Source organism: Lonchura striata, chromosome 6 (assembly GCF_046129695.1).
Source record: "Lonchura striata isolate bLonStr1 chromosome 6, bLonStr1.mat, whole genome shotgun sequence".
Lineage (NCBI taxonomy): Eukaryota > Metazoa > Chordata > Aves > Passeriformes > Estrildidae > Lonchura > Lonchura striata.
In genome coordinates, this window is record NC_134608.1 from 66,407,637 (window position 1) to 66,431,303 (window position 23,667).

Here is a 23,667-nt window from a genome sequence, read left to right on the forward strand (position 1 = left end):
TAACCAAATTACTTCATTTACCCCTTGATAATCTGCATCAGTTCCTCCTCCCATGACATGAGCACTTTGCAAGGCCAAGCTCCAGTGAGCAGTTATCAAACCAAAGTGTCCTGGAGGAATCTGGATTCCTGTTCCTGTATTGTTAACTCTCATTTGCTTCTGATTTATCCTGACTAATTCCAGTGGATGAAGGTCCAGCGCTGCAGCCTCTGGGCTGGCCCTGCCAGGGCCATCACACCCAGAACAATTTCCCAGGCAGTCCCAGTCTCACTGCCCAGGGCTGTATTTGCACACTGGGAGCAGCCGTGCACAGCCAGGGGGTTTCCATTTCCCCAGGGGCCATTGTTAAGGGCATGGAGCACATCTGGGAGATGGGTTCTCCATGGGGACAGGTTCCCAGCACTCATTTTTAACTGCTCTTTTAACAACCCCTTCTCCGCCTCCTCGTCCTCGTCCTCCTCTTCGTCTTCCTCCTTCTTGTTCCCATCCTCGTCCTCATCCTCGTCCTCATCCTCATCCTCGTCCTCATCCTCATCCTCCTCCTCATCCTTGTCCTCCTCCTCCTCCTTTTCTTTATTCTCCTCCTTGTCCTCCTCCTCTTCCTGTTCATCTTCCTTCTCCTCCTCATCCTCCTCATCCTCCTCCTCCTTGTCCTCCTCATCTTCATTCTTTTCCTCATCCTCATCCTCCTCCTCTTCGTCCTCGTCCTCCTCATTCTTCTCCTCCTCCTCCTCATCCTCCTTGTCCTCATCCTCATCCTCCTCCTCCTCCTCCTCCTCCTCCTCCTCTGAGTGTGGTTCTCAGGATTCAATGACTCTAGGATTCCAGGAACCTGGAACTCTGGGATTCCATGGCTCTGTGACCCCATGGATGGATTCAGGACTGTCTCCAAGGCCACAAGGGAACGTTGGTGCCAGCGGGAGGGGCTGCAGTGCAGGGGCACCAACAGCTGAGAGGCGACTGCAGCTGCTGCTGCTGCTGCTGCTGCTGCTGCTGCTGCAGCTGCTGCTGCTGCTGCTGCTGCCGCTGCTGCTGCTGCTGCTGCTGCTGCTGCTGCTTGTGGGGGTGCTGCTGGCAGGGGCAGGGCCCTGGTGTGGCTCAGCGTTGCCATCTCAGCCTGGGAGCTCCTGGGAGCTCAGGACAGAGCCAGGACTCACCCAGGTTGGCACTGCACTTGAGGACAGACACAAAGAATGGAAAGTGCCCATGGAGTGGTTCCGAGCTGGTCTGTGGGAAGGATGAGGGAGGGAGGATGAATCCCCTGCCCAAGACTGCCAAGGGAAGGCTTTGGGAGGGAAAGGAAGCCTTGACCTGACATTAAGTCCTTCAAGGACTCAGTTGCCCACGCTGTGCAGGATTTCATCAGGCTTTGTCTCATGACAGTGTCAGGGTCAGAAGTGGTGGGAGGAGCTGAAAAGCAGGGCCATGTATTCCCTCCCCCCAGCCCATTTGGGAACATTTGGGCAAGGTCTCCATTGTCTGCCTGCAGCCAGCTTGGGGGCCCTTCCTCTCCTCCTCCTGCTTGGGGGACTGGGCTTCGTTTCTTCTGCCATCTGCAATGCTGAGCTTCTCTCTCCTCAAACCTGGCTGCTCAGGTTTGTGTCCCTGTGTCTCGCACCTTCCTCCTCTTCCTCCTCACCACGTGCTCATGGAGCCTCTTTGGGCAGCTGGACTGGAACGGGCAGCAGCAAGCGAGCCCTGAGGAGCACCTCTGGCCTCCAGCCTTTCTGCAGGGCTGGCCAGAGCCTTCCTGCCAGGGGCGAGCCTCTTTCCTGTCTCTTCCCGAGGCAATATAGTCTGGATCTTGGCTCTGTCCTCCTTTCTTTCTCTTTCAGGGAAGGATCAGCCATGGCTGAAGGAATCTTCTGTAGGTACCTGGTGCTGATGGCCATTGTCAGCATCAACCAGCCCCCTGGAACGAATGTGATTTCTCCTGAGGATGATAAAGGAATTGTCCAGAGGATGAAGGAGCAGGAGGTGATCCTTTGGCAGCACCAGCTGCACTTGGAGGAAGAAATTGCAGACCTGGAAGCCAGACAGGAGTGTCTGGCATGGCCTCTGTGGGAACTGGAGGGAAAGATCCAATGGCACACATGCACAGTGGTTTGTGGGACATCACAGAGGGCTTTGTGACATCACATAGCTGTCACTGTGACATCACAAACAGCTATGTGACCTCACAGTTTCAGTGGGACATCACAGAGATGTCTGTGTGACATCACAGAGAGGCCGAAGGCCTTTCCCAAAGCACTGGGGCAGGTGAGGCAGGAGAGCTGGGAGCAGCTGCCTCAGCTCCTGAAGCCCTGACAGACCAAGGGGCTGCTTTGCCCAGCTCAGCTTCAGCCACTGCCCCCTTCTCACCATCCAAGGATCCTTGGTGAGCACTGCAAGGCCTCAGTCAGGCTCCACATTCTTTTGGCCTGTTTGGAACAAAAGTGTGTGAAAGGCCACCCTGCTACCACAGGGCCCAGAGGCCAAAGGCCTTTCCCGCAGCACTCGGGCAGCTGAAGTGGGAGGCAGGAGAGCTGGGAGCGGCTGCCCCAGTGCCTGAAGCCCAGCCAAGTTCCAGCGACTGCGTTCCCCAGCCCCACGCTGCCTGCACGGCTTCAGCTGCTGCCCCTCCTTACCAGTGAGGGATTATCCCTGAGCAAGAGGAGGGCCCTCAGAACCTGGCGGCGCATCTCTGTGCACTCACTCAGCAAGTGCCTCGACAAGAGATCCATGATGCTGTCACTGCATGCGCTCAAGTCCAGGCAATGCAGGACCTGAAAGGCACAGGGCAGTGACAGGGGACCCGGCCGGCAGGAGCCCAGAACCGCACAGGGCGGGGACCAGGCAGCAGCACAGGGCGTGGGCACCGTCCCAGGCAGCTGCGGCTACGAGAGGGCAGAGAGCTGGGAGGCAGTGCCGGCCTTCAGACTCACCTCCACAAGGAATGCCAGGGCAGGGAAGTTCCAGTATGGCATCTCTTTGCTGAGAAACTCAAGGAGACAGCATAAGATGCTTTTGCACAAGCAGGTGGATTCATTGTGCATCTCTCTGCAAGGAGGAAAATGGCACTAAGATGTGGCAGCAGCTCTCTGGCCTCAGAGAGAAACAGACAACTTTCCAAGGCATGGCCTGAGAAGTCTGAGAAGATCAGAGGAAAGAATGAAAATCATTCTTATCTTAACATGCTGCACCTGGTATTGTGAACATAAGGAATATGTTACGGAGATTTGTCTACCAAAGGGTGTTTTCTTAATTAACTAATGGAGATAGTGATTAGACTAGAAAACCAATTAAATCTACCTATATCATAACTATCTATAAGAACACTGGGTTTCCTAATAAAGTTAATTATTGATCAGACTTCTGCAATACATGGAGTCAGTAATAATGATTACCCAGCTGGGGGCCTGCCCCTATGACACTATGACCCTGAGCCAGGGTGGGGGGAAGCCCCTCCCAGGACAGACTGATGCAGTTCTTGTCTTTACCCCCCACCCTGCAGGGGGACCTGGGCCCTTGGAGATGTGGCTGCTACTGGGCACCCTCCTCTCCCAGCCTTTCCCAGTCTGCTTGGCCGTCCCTCGTGCCTCTGGCCCACAGCCACAGGGACTGAGTGGAATACCCCAGACACAGAGCACAAATGCCGGGAGCAATGGGGAGAAGGGGGTCTCACCTGGCCAGCAGACCCACGGCATAAATGTGGGTGTCAGCACAGAGCAGCGTGTCCCAGCCACGCTTGCGTTCCATTGACAACACCACATCCTCATAGTCCATTTGGCACAGCAGGGACTTCAGGGTCCTCACTGCAAACCTGAGTGCAGAGCAAAGCCCGGGTCACACTGGGAACCTGGCTTTGCTCTGAACTGGCTCCTGCCCTGGCTGTGTGGCAGGGACAGAAGGACTGGGATGGAGAAATATTTGGGGCTAGTGGCAAGGCCGTGTTATTCCTGGCATCCCTTCCAGAAGGTATCGACCTCCTCTGGCATCTCTTTGGTGCTGAAGAACACTTGGAAGAGCAGATGCACAAATAACTGTGGGAAATGCACCATCACTATATCTGGGACACAGGACTCCTGGAGGATTTTCCATATCACCACAGTTGCCTGCAAAGGACAAAGCCCCCTGAGACAGCGCTCAGTGCCGAGGTGTTCGTGTGGCAGGGCCTGAGCACGGGAGGGAGAGGCCCAGAGAGACACAGGGGGAGCACCAGGCCTCGTGGCCCTGAAGCTGCCCCGAGGCCAGGTTTCGGCCCAGTGCCTGAGGCAGGGAGACGCCGTGGGGGAGGGAGGATGGAGAACTACTGGAGAGGTGACCTTGGGGCCAGCAAAGGCAGAAACTCACAGCCAGGACAAAGACACCCATTTTGTCCTCATCGGAGGTGCACGTGCTGTGCTCTGGCCAGCTCCCCAGCACATCCAGGAGTATCTGCTGTGCCAGCTCTGCAGTCCAGGGTGTGCACATGAAGCTCTTCCACATGGCCATGGCAGCTCTGTGGGGTTAGAGATCTGTCTCAGGGGATCTCAGACACAGCACCATGGCCTGGGCATCTCTAGGGGCCTGGGTTGACCACCGGCTCTGTCTTTTCCCACTGCCCCTCTCCAGCAGCAGCCAGGCAGCCCAGCCCTGTGGGGACAGGCCCCTGAGGGGCAGCGAGGGAGCATGGCAGCAAGGTCGGGGCTGACATGCCAGGGCTGGCAAAGGGAGCAGCCAGAGGGGCCTGGGACTCTCTGTTGGTCAGACACCTGGGACAGGCTGTGCAGGCTGATGGGCTGGGGAGCCCTGAGCCCTCTGGGCAGGTGGGCCCCGTACCTGTCACAGGATGGGGCCACACGCAGGAGTGTCATTACTGCGTCATTTGGCTGCGCTTCTGTGAGATACAGCAGGGCGTTGTCCAGCCTATGCTCAGCAGAATCATTGGCCATGAGCCACTGGTGGATGTACCTCACCATGGCGGGCACCTGGAGAAGGCACAGGGAGACTTGGAAAGCTGCCAGAGGGACCAGTGTTCCCAGGGTCCCCAGAGAAGTGTTTCCCTCCCCACCGCACTGCGATGGCCTCAAAGGCTCACAGGGCCCAGCACTGTGGCTTGGGAAGCCGTGTGACTCATGGGGGAATTGAAGCCTGGCCACAGCTGCCTACTTGCTCTGCTCTGGAAACACCCCTCTGCACAAGCAAATCCAGCAGGGCGGCACTGGTCTCATGTCCGAGGAGCTCTGAGTAGGCTCTGAGCCCAGGGCCCATGGCGCTGGTGTCTTCCTGCCGAATTCTCTTGATGAATTTGCAAACGAGCTGTAGGAGAAGGGCAAGAAGCCATGGAGTGCTGCAGGTGTGCTGCTGGGCTGAGCAGTGTCAGCAGGCCCAGCCCAGGTGGGGATGGCTGCAGGTACCTGCGCTGTTCTGCGGAAGCGGCCACGGGTGCGTTCCTGCTCTCGTGTGCGCTGCACGGCTGCACCTGGCAAAGAGCGAGTGCAGCCCGAGCTGAGGGGCTGCGGGAGAGGCCGGAGAACACAGCCCAGCCCTGCGCTGCCCAGGCAGGGACAGCCCCAGGATGCCCCAGGGCATGGAGCACGGCCACTGCAGGGTGTCTGACCTGTAGTAGATAGGGACAGGCGAACAGAAGATTTTGGGATGTGACAGAAAGAAAGACCCCCATCCCCCTCTCACCCTGCAACATGTTATCCATTACCCCAAAGAATGTAACCACACCTAACCCAGTAGTTTTCCACTCCTGACTAACCCTAGAGACCCTGCCAACCCCCCCCTGACGTAGCAGAGTCCCCCAAGACTATTTAAACCCATGAGATAAGAAAATAAACGCTTTTCGACCGTCCACCACATTGGTGTCCTGCGTGTTTCGTTAGCCCGAGTGGCCCAGGGGAGACTGGGCTGCCGTGCTGTTCCTTGCAACCAGGTCGCCGTTGCCTCCCATGAAGGCAAGATATCTGGTGCTGAAACCCGGGAAAAATTCGCTCGGGCAGCGGGTGTCGCCTGGACAAGAGCAGCGGCCAGACCGGTGAAACCGTGTTCTCGGCGAGGGAGACGTCCCAGGACCCGCGATCATCATGGATGCCATCGCCAGGGTCGTAAGTGAGGTTCATAAGCAATGGGGAATTGAGTGTAAGCCCAAAGACTTTTATCTTGCTATAGCAAGGCTGCTTGAGCTTGGGGCAATTGAACGCCCTGTGGAGGTTTTGCATCCAGAAATATGGGAAAAATGCACAGCCATGCTGGCCGAGGACACGAAATCCTCAGGCAGCAGCAAATGCCTTAAGGCATGGGGCAAAGTCGAGAAAGCCCTACGCAAAGCAATAGAAGAGCAAGAGACATGGAGCGCGGCGCGTACGTGTTTATTGGTTACACCCAAGCTAGGCGTAGGAGCGGCAACGCAAACCGCCCCTGAGGGTAATCCGCCCAGGAGCGGGGATCCGGGGGGGCCCAGCGCGTCACCCCCCTCCCCGGACCAGAGCCCAAATCCCCCCACAGAACCTTCCCAAAAATCCGCGGCTTCCCCGTCCGCCCCACCGCCGCCGGTCGGTGGCCCGCTGCCAGAAGTGCAGTGGCGCACGGGGTTCTGTTGGCGGAGGCTGGCGGGGGAAGCCAGAGGCGCGGAGGCCATGGCTCGGGAGGAGATCCTACCCACGCCACCTCCATACCCCTTTGAAAATGGCGCCGGCAGCCAAGGGGAGGGGCGGGGCGTGGGCAGTCTCGGCGCGAAGAGCCCAGAGGCGCGGAGTTTTGCTAATGCGCATGTGCGGGAGAAAGAGGAGGAGAGCGGCAGAGGGCACGGAGCCAATTGGCAGCCGCGCCTGACGCCGCTACCATGTAAGGGAGAAACCCCCCTCTGCAGGAGGCAGGGCGAGCCCGGGGGGCGGCAGCGGCGCCACCCCCGGGGGGAGGAGCGGGGTCGGAGCCGCGCAAAACGGCACCGAGCCCCAGAAGTTTGCTGGCATTCGACTTCCGACTCGGAGTCCGGCAGCAGCTCCGGCAGCTCAGAAGAGCTGACGGAAGCTGGCTAGGACTCTGAGATGGAGGAAACAGAGCCAACGCAATTTAAAACAAAACCGAGTAAAGCTTTAAGCCGCACCGAAAAGCAGCCACAATACGAACCAGCCCAGTTTACCGACTGGGGAGAAATAAAAATAGCCTGTGCCGAATGGTCCCCAGCCGGCATGGCAGCCCGCCGCGGCGCCTCCACCCCAAACACGCCCGAGAAGAGCCTGTTGGGGCTGCAGGAAGAAGGGGCACCTCACCAAAGACTGCAGGTCCCAGCCCCAGGGAAACAGGAGAGAGAAGGGGTGTGCGGGCCGCACTCAGCCTCCTCCCGCCGCGAACGCAAGGCAGCCCATCTATGCCAACCCCCAGTGAGATGGGGTGCCCTTATACCCCATACCCCCACAGGAGGCAGCCAGCTTCATACCCTCACCAGCAAATTTCGCAACACAGCCTGCGGTACCTTCGTACCCACTACCACCGCAAGCAGCGCCTATGCCGCAGAGTCAGCAAGAGACGCCCCAGAACGGGACCCCTGGGTAGCCCTGGCCATGAAAATAGGAAAAGAGCCCCCGAAGGTGTGGGGGATGTGACACCTTTATGGCAGTCAGGACCCCCACGTCATAGGGCTTCAGTTTTAGGCAGACACAGGAGCAGACTGCTCAGTTTTTCCCCAAGCACTGTAGCCCCGACACTGGCAATGCAAAGAAGTCCCCCCAGTGAATGGAGTGAAAAAGCCGTCCCGAGCTTGGAAAAGCACCCAATTAGTAGCTATAACGCTTCATACAAAAAAAGAAAAAAACACAACCCACCCCAAAACCTTGCCCCCAAAAGTCACCGACACCCCGGCTAGCCATACAGATGCCTTCCAGATAAGCTGCACAGCCAAGTCCGATCCAAACCCAATCTTTCGTATACTAAAAGCTACCTTTCTAACCCTAAACGAAACCAAACCAAACCTGACTAACTCCTGTTAGCTTTGTTATAATGTTAAACCCCCTTTCTACGAAGGCATTGCTTTAAACACCCCCTTCAGTTACTCCACAGCCGATGCCCCCCACCAGTGCAGATGGGACACTCCCCGCAGAAGTATCACCCTGAGTTAAATCACAGGACAGGGCAAATGTTTTGGCAATGCAACTTTAGCAAAGCAAAAAAGCAACTTCTGCACTAAAGTTGTCAAGCCCACAGAAAGACCAATAAGTAGGTGGTCCCATCCGCATCTAGAATGTGGGTTTGCTAGCGATCCAGAGTGAGTCCTTGTGTGTTCCTTGCCAAATTTAATTACTCTATTGACTTCTGTGTCCAAGTTCTGATTGTTCCTAAGGTCCTGTACCACTCAGATAAAGAAGTGTACCACCTTTTCGAAGAACCTGACAAACTCCACAAAAGAGAAATAATCACAAGTATAACTATCGCAATGCTGCTCGGCCTGAGAGCAGCTAGCACAGCCACGAGTGTCTCAGCCATCGCAACCCAACAGCACGGACTCTCTCAGCTACAAATGACCATCAACGAAGACCTGTAGAAGATCAAGAAATCCATCTCCTATCTAGAAAAATCAGTCTCTTTGCTTTCAGAAATAATTTTACAGAATAAACAAGGACTAGACCTCTTGTTCATGCAACAAGAAGGACTGTGTGCAGCTTTAAAAGAGGAATGCTGCTTTTATACAGATCATACAGGAGTCGTTAAAAACTCCATGGCAGAACTCCAAGATAGACTGGCTCAGAGAAAGAGAGACAGGGAAACCCAGCAGAGCTAGTTCGAATCTTGGTTCAATCAATCACCTTAGCTCACCACTTTAATTTCCGCCCTGGTAGGTCCATTGGCAATACTGCTTTTAGCTGTTACCATAAGACCATGCCTGCTAAACAAGCTAGTCTCGTTTGTTCAGGCCCGTCTAGAACGGGCGAACATTCTGTTCGTGGGCCAGCAACAAATGCTGTAAACCAAAAACTGCGAACACAGTCAGTTGCAAAAGCCTTCGAAACTCACCTTGCGAGAATTACTCAGGTTTACCAAACCCCTTTTTTCATTACCAAGTTACAAGTTTGTACCTCACTCCAGTGCCTATATCTACAACTACCTCATTTTATTTATAAAAAGGAGGGGAGAGATGTAGTAGATAGGGACAGACGAACGGAAGATTTCAGGATGTGACAGAAAGAAAGACCCCCATCCCCCTCTCACCCTGCAACATGTTATCCATTACCCCAAAGAATGTAACCACACCTAACCCAGTAGTTTTCCACTCCTGACTAACCCTAGAGACCCTACCAACCCCCCCTGACGTAGCAGAGTCCCCCAAGACTATTTAAACCCATGAGATAATAAACGCTTTCGACCGTCCACCACATTGGTGTCCTGCGTGTGTCGTTAGCCCGAGTGGACCAGGGGAGACTGGCTGCCGTGCTGTTCCTTGCAACCAGGTCGCCGTTGCCTCCCATGAAGGCAACACTGCCCGGGCTGCTCTTCCGTCCTGTCCATGGACATGTCACCAGAGGATGGGATGTGACGGGATGGGATGGGATGGGATGGGATGGGATGGGATGGGATGGGATGGGATGGGATGGGATGGGATGGGATGGGATGGGATGGGGCCAAGCTGGCTGAAGGCACTGGCCTTGCAGCCTGGCTCTGCCACTCACCCTCCTGTGGTGGATGGAACAGCACCACCTCTTCAGTCTCCTGTGCTGGGGCAGCTGCAGGGTTACCTTCTTCCTCCTCCATCCAGGTCAGCTTGGGCACTCTCAGGGCTCCCTGCCCCATGTCACTGACTGGATTTCTGGCTATCCTCAGGAGAGATGCCTTGGAAAACTCTGGGGTACCAAGTCCCACGCTCTGCCCTCAAGGGCACCTGCAGAATTGAAGTCTCGGAAGGCCACAGTCAACGAGTCCTGTGGTCTGGCCTCGAGGTCAGCTGCAGGAACAATGCCTCAGAAAAGCTCCGGGTCGGACAGGAACGAGCGCGCTGTGCGGGGGCTCCTCACAGCACTGCTCTGTCCCGTCCTGTCCCTTCGCCTGCTCTGAGCACTGTGGCGTGCTCTTGCCACTTCCAGCTCCTATGTCAGCATGTGTCACAAAGGGCCCTTGGACGCCGGGCTCCATTCCATGCCGCATGTGTCACAAAGGGCCCTTGGACACCGGGCTCCATTCCATGCTGCATGTGTCACAAAGGGCCCTTGCACGCACTGCCCCCTGCGCTGGGGCTGCCCCCTGCCCACCCAAAGTGGCCCAGGTTGGAAGGAATCCCTGGCCTCAAGTGTCTGAGACAGCCCAACAGGATCTTTAGGAATGGCTCAGCCCATCAGCAAACGCTGCCCTGCTCTGCGGGCTCAGGGCAGCAGAAGGAGCCCCCAGGGCTGCCGACGCAGCCGCGCTGGGAAGGGCACAGGGCCTTCCACAGAAGCTGGCACGGCTTCCTCAGGACACGTCCTGGCTTGTGGCCATCCCAAACCCCCGGGTGTGACACGGACAAGGAACTGTGGGCCAGGGCAGGAATGCTGCTCTGAGCCCTGGGGCCCGGGGAGCGCTGACACCAGCAGGTGAGGCAGAGTCCCTGCCCAAGCAGACCTGCCACCCCCGAAGCCCTGGCAGGGCTGGTGCCATCTCCTGCCCCAGAGACCTGTGCCCCTGGGGGGCTTCTGTGCCAGAGGGAGCCAAAGCCCAGGGGCACTGGGGACTGTGCTCCTGCCTGCAGGGGCTGTTGGCAGGAACACCTGGAGCAACTGCTGGCAACAATGAGTAGATGGCAAAATGGTTAACCCTGCCCCGGGATAGAGATCTAAGTGGCCATTAGAGTGCAGCTCTCCCCTCTTGTTCCCTGCAGCAGAATCAGGACCATGAACAAAAGCAGTCACAGATATTCTTTCTGGGCCCTATAAGCAAAGCTGTGCCAAACCACAGATGCTGCCTTCAAACAGACTCAAATTCCAGCCTAGACCTCTCACCTCCCAGACAACTCATTCTCCAACACACCTTCAACACCAACAGCCTGCAAACACCACACAGAAGCCCTCAACATCCCGCCAGGACCCTCAGCTGTCCCTGTTCCTGTCCCTGTCCCTGTCCCTGTCCCGGTCCCTGTCCCTGTCCCGGTCCCTGTCCCTGTCCCTGTCCCTGTCCCTGTCCCTGTCCCTGTCCTTGTCCCTGTCCCACCCTCCCACAGATGCCCTGGTTCCCTGACATGCCATGGGATGGCACTCAGGAGGATCTGCTCCAAGGCCTTCCCCGGCAGCAAGCTCAGGCTGCCAGGCCTATGGATCCTGGATCATCCTTCCCACTGAGCCTTCCATTGGCACGGCTCTTCCATTGGCACATCTGCACTCAGCTGGGACTACTCCGCTCACCCAGGGCTCCTGGTAAAGGATGGAGAGCAGCCTGGCAAGCTCTTTCTCCAGCTCCCTCTGTGCTCTTGGGGAAGGTAGAACCTTCCACAGGAAAGCAACTGCTGCCACAAGGAGTGGGTGGCATCAGGCACCTCTGGGGAAGCCCCTCAGGAATGCTGTATCCTGAGGGAACACTGTTGGCCTTGACCTGTTGGCACCTGCAAAAGCTTCAAATCAGCTGCCTCAGCTCTCAGGGCCTCTCTTGGCCAGCATCCGGACGTGGATGCAGGACGGCTGCCAGGTACTGCTGGGACCCAGCGGGACAGGACTGGCTGTCTCGTGCCCACGCAGCAGCCCTGACACAGCCAGGGCCATCCCGAGAGCAGACAGACGCTCACGGGCCAGCAGAGAGGAGCAAGGAGCCCTGGGCTCCTCTCAGGGTATCTCAGCTGGGCTCGCTCCACAACACGCCCCCATTGGAAGGCCTGCTGATGCCCAGCTGCCAGAAATGCCTACCTTGCACTCTCCAAGATGCACAGGGAGAGCCAGTGAGCAGGGCACTTGGGAGGCAAACCTTCCAAGCCTTTTCTGAGGCCAGGCACACACCAAGATCAGCCAAGACTCTCCACCACACTGCCTGGCCAAAGGGGGACACTTGGATCTGCTTCACTGGGAGCTCTCTGGGAAGCACTTTACTTGAGAAGCAAGCCCCTGTCCTCCAAAGGCATTTCCCCAAATGTGCAGCTTTTCTGCTCAACACCAACACACCCTTAAGAAACGCTGGCAAGGCTGAAGGCCTTCATGTCCTTTCAGGACAGGCACTCCAGCTGTAGCTCCTATTCCCCCAAGTGCGTTTCCAGGTGGAGGTTCAGAGGTGCAGCCCCAGGCCCTCTACAAACACAAGCTGCTCACTGCCTCTTCACCTGCCCCAACTCCTGCCTGCACTCACGGCACCCAAACCAGGCTGTTCCCGACGAGACCTGTCTTGGTTTGAAAAGACAGGAGTCTGTGAAGGAAGGCAGAAGCCTCCCATGAAATTGAAAAGGTAAACCTCCTTGCTTCCGAATTACCACAATTTCAAAATTAAAAGGCTCTCAGGCAAAGATATGGGAATGGGATTAACAATTCTTTACTAGGAAAAAAACTACAAAAAAAAAAATTTGTACAAACAAAACTACTAATAGAGTCAGAAACCTGACACGCTGAGGAGTCAGGGTACTGGTAATAGTCCAGTTAAATGATGGCTGCTCCTCCTAGAGTGGCAGATGAAATGCTGCTGGAGCGGAGATCTGCAGAAGGGTTTAGTTTTCTCTGAGGTCTGGTGCTGGAGTGGATGGGCCTGGTCTTCCTCTGGGAATCCAGCAGGGAAGAAGCTGCTCCTCTGGGAATCCAGCAAAGAGGCTGTTGTGATGGCCAAAAAAATTGTATGCATGTAGGGAGCCTTGGCTCCTCCCTCTGGGTGGAGCATCTCACAATGGGATGATGTAACTTTACCAGTCATGCAGTGAGTCATTCAATGGTCCATAAACAGAAGATATCTCCCCCGAGGGAGACATTGTTCTCTGAAGAGATAAGAAAACTGCCAAACCTCCAACAGATGGCAATAGAATACATGCTTATCTTGCAAATCAGGACATTATCCACCCCTTATTCTATTTCCATCTGCATCACAATGAAATCTTACACCCAGTTCTCACTTAAGACCAGGTTTCTCTGTGGTACACAACCAGTTTCCCCATCTTTCTGCATTACCCACCAAGTGTAACCAGGTCCTTGAGAAAAAACAATCCCACGGATGGGTTTGTCTTTGCCTGTGGTGGGATTAATCCAAACAGTTTTCCCTAAAATACCTTTCATATGTACTACAGGGACCTTATCTCCATCTACTGTGTATAAGGGTTCTGACTGGGCAGGACCAGCTCGATTGATGGACCCTTGGGTGTTGACTATCCAGGTTGCTTTTGCCAGGTTAATTTCCCAGTTTCTAAATGTTCCCCCACCAAGTGCCTTTAGGGTAGTCTTAAGGAGTCCGTTGCACCGTTCAACTTTGCTGGCAGCTGGAGCATGATAGGGAATATGATATATCCATTCGATACCATGTTCTCTGGCCCAGGTGTTGATAAGGCTGTTCTTGAAATGGGTGCCATTGTCAGACTCAATTCTCTCAGGTGTGCCGCGTCTCCACAGGACTTGTTTTTCTAAGCCTAAGATGGTGTTCCGGGCAGTGGCATGAGGTACAGGGAAAGTCTCCAGCCATCCAGTGGTGGCTTCTACCATGGTCAGCACGTAGCGCTTGCCTTGGTGTGTCTGGGGCAGTGTGATGTAGTCAATCTGCCAGACCTTCCCATAGCTGTACTTGGACCACCGCCCACCATACCAGAGGGGCTTTACCTGCTTCGCCTGTTTGATGGCAGCACAGTTCTCACAGTCATGGATATCCTGAAAAATATTGTCCATGGTTAGATCCACCCCTTGGTCTCGTGACCACTTGTAGGTGGCATCTCTGCCCTGATGGCCTGAGGCATCATGAGCGCATCGAGTCAGGAACAACTCCCCCTTATGGTGCCAATCTAAGTCTATCTTTGACACCTCTATTCCTGCTGCCTGATCTACCTGCTCGTTGTTTCGGTGCTCCTCATTAGCCCGACTTTTGGGGACATGGGCATCTACATGACGGACTTTCACCGTCAGCTTTTCCACCCGAGAGGCAATGTCTTTCCATATATCAGCAGCCCAGATTGGCTTTCCTCTACGTTGCCAGTTGGCCTTCCTCCACCTTCCCAGCCAGCCCCACAGAGCATTGGCTACCATCCATGAATCAGTATAAAGGTAGAGCTTTGGCCACTTCTCCCTTTCAGCAATATCCAGAGCCAGCTGAACGGCCTTGAGTTCAGCGAGTTGGCTTGATCCACCTTCTCCTCCGGTAGCTTGTGCAACTTGGCGTGTGGGGCTCCATACGGCTGCTTTCCACTTCCAGTTCATCCCTACAATGTGACAGGAGCCGTCAGTGAAAAGAGCGTAGCAGGTCTCCTCTGCTGGTAGTTGGTTGTATGGTGGAGCTTCTTCAGCCCTTGCCACTTGTACCTGCTCCTCATCATCAGTGAGACCAAAGTTTTCACCTTCTGGCCAGTTCGTAATTATCTCCAAAATCCCAGGGCGATTCAGGTTTCCAATACGGGCGCGTTGAGTGATGAGGGCAATCCATTTGCTCCATGTGGCGTCAGTGGCATGGTGGGTAGTAGGAACCTTTCCTTTGAACATCCACCCCAGCACCGGTAGTCGGGGTGCCAGGAGGAGTTGTGTTTCTGTGCCAATTACCTCCGAGGCGGCTTGAACTCCTTCAAATGCAGCCAAGATTTCCTTCTCTGTGGGAGTGTAGTTGGCTTCAGACCCTCTGTAACTTCGGCTCCAGAATCCCAGTGGTCGGCCTCGAGTCTCCCCAGGCACTTTCTGCCAAAGGCTCCAGGACAACCCATGGTTCCCGGCTGCAGAGTAGAGCACATTCTTGACCTCTGGTCCCGTTCTGACTGGGCCAAGGGCTACAGCATGAGCGATCTCCTGCTTGATCTGGGTGAAGGCTTGTTGCTGCTCAGGACCCCAGTGGAAATCATTCTTCTTTCGGGTAACCAGATAAAGAGGGCTCACAATCTGGCTATACTCAGGAATGTGCATTCTCCAGAAACCAATGGCACCTAGGAAAGCTTGTGTTTCCTTTTTGCTGGTTGGTGGGGACATAGCCCTGATCTTGTTGATGACCTCAGTGGGAATCTGGTGCCGTCCATCTTGCCATTTCACTCCCAGGAACTGGATCTCTCGGGCAGGTCCCTTGACTTTGCTCTTCTTGATGGCAAAGCCAGCTTCTAGTAGTATCTGGATGATCCTCTCACCTTTCTCAAACACTTCTGCCGCTGTGCTCCCCCACACAATCATGTCATCAATGTATTGCAGGTGTTCTGGAGCCTCACCCTTTTCTAGTGCAGTCTGGATCAGTCCATGGCAGATGGTGGGGCTGTGTTTCCACCCCTGGGGCAGTCGGTTCCAGGTGTACTGCACGCCCCTCCAGGTGAAAGAGAACTGAGGCATGAATTCTGCTGCCAGAGGAATGGAGAAAAACGCATTAGCAATATCAATGGTGGCATACCACTTTGCTGCCTTGGACTCCAGCTCATACTGGAGTTCCAGCATATCCGGTACAGCAGCGCTCAGCGGCGGAGTCACTTCATTTAAGCCACGATAGTCCACAGTCAATCTCCATTCTTGGTCAGATTTGCGCACAGGCCAGATGGGGCTGTTGAAGGGTGAGTGGGTTTTGCTGACCACCCCTTGGCTCTCCACCTCCCGAATCATTCTGTGGATGGGGATCACGGCATCTCGATCCGTCCGATACTGCCGGCGGTGCACTGTCGAGGTCGCAATTGGCACGCGTTGTTCTTCCACCCTTAGGAGTCCTACTGCAGAGGGGTTTCCTGACAGTCCAGGCAAGGTGTTCAATTGCTTAATGTCTTCTGCCTCTACAGCGGCTATTCCAAAAGCCCACCTGAGTCCCTTTGGGTCTTTGTAATAGCCGTTCCGGAGGAAGTCTATGCCTAGGATACACGGAGCATCTGGGCCAGTCACTATAGGATGTTTCTTCCACTCCTTCCCAGTCAGGCTCACCTCGGCTTCCACCAGAGTCAATTGTTGTGATCCCCCTGTCACACCAGCAATGGAAACAGGCTCTGCCCCCACATGTCCCGATGGTATCAGAGTACACTGTGCACCAGTATCAACTAAAGCATCATATCTTTGTGGCTCTGATGTGCCAGGCCATTGGATCCACACTGTCCAGAAGATCCGGTTTTCCCGTGCCTCTCCCTGGCTAGAGACAGGGCCCCTCTAACACTGGTTATCATTCCTTTCCTGGGCATACATACTAGAGGTCCCTTCAAGGGGGTCTGACAGATCGTACCCACAAGCTTGGTCACGGGAGGTTGAGGCTACCTTCACTTTGGTGGAACTCCCCTGGTTAGAGTTTCCCTCCTTAAGTTGACGGACCCATGCTGCCAGGACAGAAGTGGGTTTCCCATCCCACCTCCCCATGTCTTCCCCATGGTCACGCAGGAAGAACCACAGATTAGCCCTTGGGGTGTACCCTCTCTCTCTAGCTGGGGATTGTTGGGCGTTGATTCTGGGGCCCGTGACTCTCACGGGTGCTGTATTAACCTTCCTTATCTCCTCCCTCATCTCCTCTTTAAACTCCTTAATCACAGCTGAGATATGAGCCTGCATTGGGCCATTAATCATACTCTCATAATTCCTAAGTTTGTTGGCAACAGAACCTATTGTCTCCCGGTGGGCGTCAGCATTGATTGTTGCAATGAAGGTGGTGTATTGAGATGGCCCAAGATTTGCCAGACTCCACAGCATTTGTCCCGTACACCTGACCTTGTCAGGGTCATTATTGTGTCGTCCATCCCTCCCAAAGAGTACCTCCAATGCTGCCACTTCCCTCAGCTGTTGGATCCCTTCCTCGAGGGTCTTCCAGCGCATTCTATGATGGTGCTCCTGCATTCTCTCTCTGTGGACAAACCTCTCCCTGACACTCATTAAGAGCCGCTCCCAGAGAGAAAGGGACCCTGGTTCCCTTACAAAAATCTGATTTATACCCGAGTCCTGGGTCAAGGGTCCCAAGTTCCTTGCCTCATCACCGTCCAGCTGCATGCCTGTACCCATAAGATCCCAAACCCGGAGTAACCAAGTAGCATAAGCCTCACGCCCTCATCGCACAATGTCTTTATGCAGATTACAAAGACTTTCGTACATCAGGGACTCGGTGATGATAGCAATCTCTGGCTCCCCTGTGGGTTGTGAGGTTCCTCCATTCCTGTCCCTATCTGCAGGGTGCTCTGCTTTCACCTTAGACTTCCTTGTTTCTACCGGGGCCACTGCTGCTGGCCGTGACTGCCTTTGTGGTTCAGCTGGAACCTGGACAGTTGTAACATCTGTGGGTTCTACAGCTGTACTATTAGACTGTCCCTCCTCAAGGCAAAGGGCCGGTTTCTCACCAGCTGGGGAAACGCACTCCTTCAGCATCTCTCGTATCTCCTTAACCAGAACCCTCACCCAATCTGGGCGGTTCATTTCTGAGGTGGGCTGTGGGGCAGGGTCAGGCTCTGGAGCAGCAGCATCTCGAGTCTGTGGTGTAGCTGTGAGGGTAGTTATCCAGGTTAATCTTCCCTTATCTCTGAATGCTAAATATTACAGGACTATCAGCAACACCACCCATTGTATGGTATCATTAGCACTTAGAAAGGATCTTAACCCTTTGAGAACTGGTGGAGCAGACCCAAAAAGATGGTTAAAAGGTTGGGAGAAAGTTTGCCCAGGCGCTATTTCCTCGCAGTAGGTACCGTTATTAAAGTAACCCCAAAAACATACAGTTAACGTGTGATAGCTATGAATCCATGTACCTGCCTTCCAGAGGAAATTAAAGATCCATGAATTCCTCACCCAATTAACCCAGAAGCCAAACTTGATAACAGACACCGTAGCCTTAGTTATAGGACCCATTTTTAGATAAGGGTCTGCAAATGGAAAAAGTATAGCTACGATCACATGCCACCCAAACCAAGGTAAACTAGACCACATGGTGATGCTGAAGATGTTTTTACACGCAACAAAAAACCAAATTACTTAAGAACTGTTAATCCTTTTTCCCTCTCAATGCCCTCGAGCCACACGTTGATGCGCCAAAATCTGTCTAAGTTCGACAAGACAGGAATCTGCGAAGGAGGGCTAAAGCCTCCTCTGCAATGGAGAAGTAAACCCCCTCCCTCCGAATTACTAGGAGTTTTAAATCAAAAGACTCTCAGGCAAAGATATGGGAATGGGAGTAACAATTCTTTACTAGGAGAAAACTAGACAACAATTTAAAAAGGCAAATGCAATCGGTACAAACAAAACCAGTGAAAAAGTCCAGAACCTGAGGATTCGGGGTGCCAGTAGCAGTCCTGCTGGGACAATTGCTCCCCTTGCAGTGGTTGATGAATTGCAGCTGCAGTGGTGATCTTTTGAAGGGTATAGTTTTCCTCTGAAGATCTGGTGGCAGTGGGGACGGTCTTCCTCTGCGCCGGGGTTGCCTCCGAGCTCCGCCGCCGCCGCCTCCCCGGCTGTTTTGCTGCGAGATCCCGCGAAGAAGAGAGAGAGAGCTGCTTCTCTGGGAATCCCGCGAAGAGAGAGAGAGAGAGCTGCTTCTCTGGCAATCCCCCAAAGTAAAGAGCTGCTCTGTCCCCAAAAAGGTACCCCCTTATATCCAATAAAAGAGTGCTTGGCTTCCCCCCTCTGGGTGGAACATCTCACAATAGGATGGTGTTATGTTACCAGCCCTGCATTGAATCAGTCAATGGCCCACTAACAAACCATTACCTCTTAGGAGCAAAACCAGTTCTTGGAAAAGATAACAAAACCTGCCCAACAGGTTTGCCTTCAACAGATGGCAAATAGAATACAAGCTTATCTTACAACCCAGGACAGATGGACAAATCCTGGCTTGGGGGAAAAACAAAGGGTGAGCACCTTGGTCCTGCTGCCCAAGTCCAGCTCGAGAAGTCACCACCCTGTTCACAGTTGGATGGGCCCAGACTCTGCTCATCTCCAGAGTCCCCCACTCCTCCAGGCTGCTGGGATCCCCCAGCTCCAGGATTGGCCATTGCTGCTCTCCCCACTCCGATGCCAATTGGAACCCCAAAACCAATGTCCCCCCCCAAACTGTTACCACTGCCCCAGCCAGTACAGAGATCGCTACAGGAACCCTTCACAAGTCCCCAAAGGGGCATCTGCGTCTCACCTTTGGGGCAATGCAAGATCCAAATATCCCTTTCCCTGCAAAAAAAACTCCCAGAAATCCCCCAATGGATTTGGGGTGAGCTCCCCCTCCCCACTTACCTACAGGATCTGGGGGAGTCAATGCTGCCCTGACCAGGGGAGCTGCAGACTCAGCAGAAGGGCAGGCAAACCGTGTGGATCTGCTGCGGTTCCTCCTCTTCCTCCTCCTGTTCCTGTTCCTTCTTTTCCCTAACCTCCTCCTCATCTCTCTCTCCTCTTCCTACTGCTCCTCCTCCCTGACCACCCCAAATCCCCCTTTCCTACCCACCTCTCCCCCATGGCTGCAGCACCAGCGTTTGGGTAGAGGGAACCTCCCATGAGCCCCCCAGGTATGGGCAGGGGGCTTGGGGACCCACCCAGTGCAGATCCATTCCCCCCTCCCAGAGCCTCACGGAAATCACTCCAGGGATCAAGCGATGGGGACACTAAGGGATCCCCATGGAACCACCCATTTTTGATCCCATCCCCACCCTTCCCTCCCCACTCCCATTGTTCCCCCAACCCAAAGACCCCTCCCAACTCAATCTGAGGGTCCCATTCCTCTCCTGGTCGGAATCCTCTTTTCTCCTGCTCTCCCACTCCTTCCCCATTGTGCCTCCAGCTCTACCTCTCACCCCTGGGCTTGGATTTGGGGATCCAGGCCCCTCCTGTTCAGTTTGGGGATCACATCCCCCCTTTCCCTCAATTCAGGCAGCTCCTGGCAGCTTTTTCCTGGGAGGAATCCCTGAGTTTTGGGATATTTAGGATGTAGCTTAGGAGGAGGACAGCTCTGTTGGGCTTTCCCCTCCCTGTTGTGGCCCCTCAGCTGTCCCCAACACCCTGGGGGTGTTGGGATTTCCCTCCTAGGGACAAGGATGTTCATCCCCTTCCAGGAGCCCAGTGCCCACCTGGGGCTCCAGGTCAGGGGTCCTTGAGCAGCTGCCCCAGAACCTCCACCAGGGTCTCCCAGCGCAGCTGGAGCCACTCGGCCTGGGCTCCCCAAAGGCCTCAGCAAGGTCCAAGTCCTGCCCAGGAACCCTCAACTCCCTCAAACCCAGCATCCCCCACATCCCCTGCAAGTTCCTCCCATGGCACCAGCCATGGCCATGTCCCCACTTGTCACTGGCCATGTCCCACCATGTCCTCACCCATGGCTATCTCCCCACCATGTTTCCATCCCTGTCACTGTCCCCCATGTCTCCATCCATGCCTGTGTCTCCCCATGTCCCTAGGGATGGCCCTGTCCCCCTCCATGTCCATGCGTGCCCATGTCACTCTCCATGTCTAATGCTTTTTCTCTTTTTGAGCCTGGTCTTATAAGCTCTCAGAGATAAGCATTATACCCCTGATAGCTCAGCTACCTCAGGTGGCATAAAACAAGCAGGATGGCTCATGTGACAGTGTTGGGAATAAAAAGTTTTAATAAAAGGCAAAAATAAAAAAGCTTTTTACAGAGAAAAGCCAAGTCAGGGCAAGAGGTTCTTGCTCTTGCTAAAACACTTCACAAAAGCAATTAACTTCTTTTGTTCTCTTCTTTTCTAGGGAATTGCTTAGGTGGGACTTTTTTGCTCCTGTCCAATTAGCTACCCTTAAGTTTGAGGTGAAGTCCCAGAGGTCCTATGAGGTGTCTTTCAACCAAATTGAGGAGAGAAACACCTGGCCTTTTGTCCTTTTTAAGGGAACAAAAGGTTAACTTGTCTACTCTGTCAACAGAGGGCACATTCTTACACGTGTCCCACCATGTCTGTGTCCTACCATGACCACATCCACTAACTTAGTTCAATGTCTATTTTTACTTCAATATTGGATATTTTAAAGGGATAAAGAGAAATGAAAACAAAATCAAGGCCAAAAGAAAAAGACTTCCATGTCCATGCCGGCTGAGGATCCACGTGCTTGGGTGGAGGGAAGAACCTTTTTGGTGGAGTTTCTAACCCACTGTCTCCAAAATCTTGGTCTTTTCCCCAGTTTTTCCACCATCTGGCTGCAGAAGACACCCTTGGGCAATAGGAAATCAAAATCGTGGAATCCCTGAAGTTGGAAAAGACCTTGTCCTGGTTCAGAGCAAATTTGGGAGAGAACCTCCAAAGGGATTCCTCTGGAAAGCTGATTCAATTGGCTCCTCCCCCAGCCAGTTTGGGAAAAGTATCTCCTTGGAGAACAGTGGAAAAAACTGTTTTTTAAAGAATAAAACCTAAACAATATTAAACAATAAAACCTCTTGCTGCTCTAAAAGAGACAAACTCAGGAAGTCCCTCCGTGGGTTGTAGCTCAGCTCCCTCAGTCTCTTATCAGTCCCTCCGGTGCTGGAAATGCCACAGTCCAGGCCTGGCCCGCTGGGCCACAGGTGTGAGCTGCCGGTGCTCTTCTGGGTGTTCAGGCCAGAGCAGGTTTAAACAGGTCCAAAGAAAAGGGAAAAGCAGCCACAGTCCAGGGAACTTCTCTGCCACAGCTAGCTAAAACTAATTAACAGCAAAGGAGAGATCTGTACCTCTGTCTGTCCATCTGCAGACAACCTGGCCCAGGAGCAGGAATGTGGAGGAGTGAGTGCAGTTTCTGAAAACAAACTCTGCCCTTCTCTCCCTCCTTTGCTCTCGGAACAAGTCTTAAAGGTGCAAAAATTATAATTCACCATAAACACAACAGACAACTGGAGATACAAGCATCATATAGTCAACCTAGGACATACCTCCAAGACCATTCAGTATTCCTTGATGCCACCAGAATATAGGATTGAGTGCAAAAGATTTTATGGAGTTGGAAGTCATTAAATCTGCTCTCCCCAAGGAATTCCCATTGTTGGTCTGTGCCCCAATGGATGTTCCTGCCACTGGGTTTATCTAGGTGCCCACAGGGAACGAGGAAGATGTGGAGCCTCCCAGCCAAGTGTCTTCCCAACACAGATAACCAGGCCCATAGATCACCAAGACTGCCCAATGAAGGTCACTGAGGATCATCCAATGTGGATCCTCCCATAGGGAATGGAGCTGGGATGAGCATAAGAAGCTCTTCCCACCCTTGGGGAACTCACAGGGCTTCCCCCCTTAGTGGCGCCTCCTTTGGTGTTTGATCAAGGCTGATCTCTGTGAGAAGCTCTTCCCACACTTCCCACACTCGTAGGGCCTCTCCCCAGTGTGGATGCGCCGGTGCACGGTGAGGTGGGAGTTGTGCTTGAAGCCCTTCCCGCAGTCGGGGCAGCGGTAGGGCCTCTCCTCTGTGTGACTCCGCTGATGTACGAGGAGACTGGAGCTGATCCGAAACCTCTTCCCACACTGGGAACACTCGTAGGGCTTCTCCCCGCTGTGGATGCGCTGGTGCTTTCTCAGGTCTGAGTGCCACCCATAGCTCTTCCCACATTCCAAGCAGGTGTAGGGCCGTTCCCCAGTGTGGATTACCTGGTGCCGAATCAGGGCTGAGCTTTCTCTGAAACTCTTCCCACATTCCCCACACTTGTAGGGCTTTTCCCCAGTATGGATCTTTTTGTGTTCCGTAAGCTGGGAGTTGAGGCTGAAACTCATCCCACACACCCCACACTCGTAGGGCTTTTCTCCAGTGTGGATCCTCTCGTGCCTCCTCAGGCCAGAGCTGTGCCTGAAGCTCTTCCCACATTCCCCACACTCATAGGGTTTTTCCCTAGTGTGGATCCTCTGGTGTTGCATCAGGTGGCCCTTCTGGCTGAAGCTCATCCCACATTTCCCACACTCAAAGGGCTTTTCCCCAGTGTGGATTACCGAGTGCTGCATCAGGCTGCTCCTCTGGCTGAAGCTCTTTCCACATTCCCCACACTCAAAGGGCTTTTCCCCAGTGTGGATCCTCTGATGTTGGATCAGAATGGAGTTCTGGCTGAAGCTCCTCCCACACTCCCCACACTCAAAGGGCCTCTCCCCGGTGTGGATCCTCTGGTGATGTCTCAGGTTGGAGCTCCAGCGGAAACGCTTCCCACATTCCTCACACTCGTAGGGCTGTTCCCCAGTGTGGATCACCTGGTGCTCGATCAGATCCAAGCTCCGGCTGAAACCCTTCCCACATTCCAAGCACTTGTGGGGCTTCTCCCTGCCACGAGGTTTCTCCACCAGCTCTGAGCTCTGGCTGGATCTCTGCCCGCCTTCCTGGCTCAGGGGGGCTCTTTCCTCCCTGCAGCTCCCTGGGCTGGGTTTGCTGCCACTCCTTGTGCGGGATCTCCAGGGCTTTTCCTCCTCCTCCATTTCCTCCATTTTCATTCCTCCCCGGGAATGAAAAATCCTGGTCTGGGGGGAAAAAAAAAGAACAGAGCATCTTGGACTGGGAGTTCCTCCTGTCCCCACTTCATCTCACAAAGTCATTGGGCATTGTGTGTCTATAAGAACCTCCAAAACACCAAGGTTCAGCATAAAAATCCTCCAAACTTTAAGACATAGATCAAAACCTCCCCAAACATCAAGATTCAGCAAAAAATTCCTCCAAAACAAAAAGATCCAGCCATTAAAAAAAAATAAATCAGCAACATTTAACCCAATAAAGCTGAGGAATGCCA

At 54.0% G+C, this 23,667-nt stretch overlaps 1 protein-coding gene across 1 annotated transcript in view; it reads right to left on the minus strand.

The window, feature by feature from the left end:
• Window positions 1-23,248, minus strand: part of LOC144246558 (uncharacterized) — a gene marked incomplete at its 5' end in the record, with an annotated part of 597,045 nt that extends 573,797 nt beyond the window's left edge. The window contains 2 exon segments of the mRNA XM_077784467.1: window positions 22,212-22,801; window positions 22,886-23,248. Of these exon segments, the coding sequence (XP_077640593.1) occupies window positions 22,212-22,801; window positions 22,886-23,248 (953 nt within the window).
• Window positions 23,249-23,667: the final 419 nt, after the last annotated feature.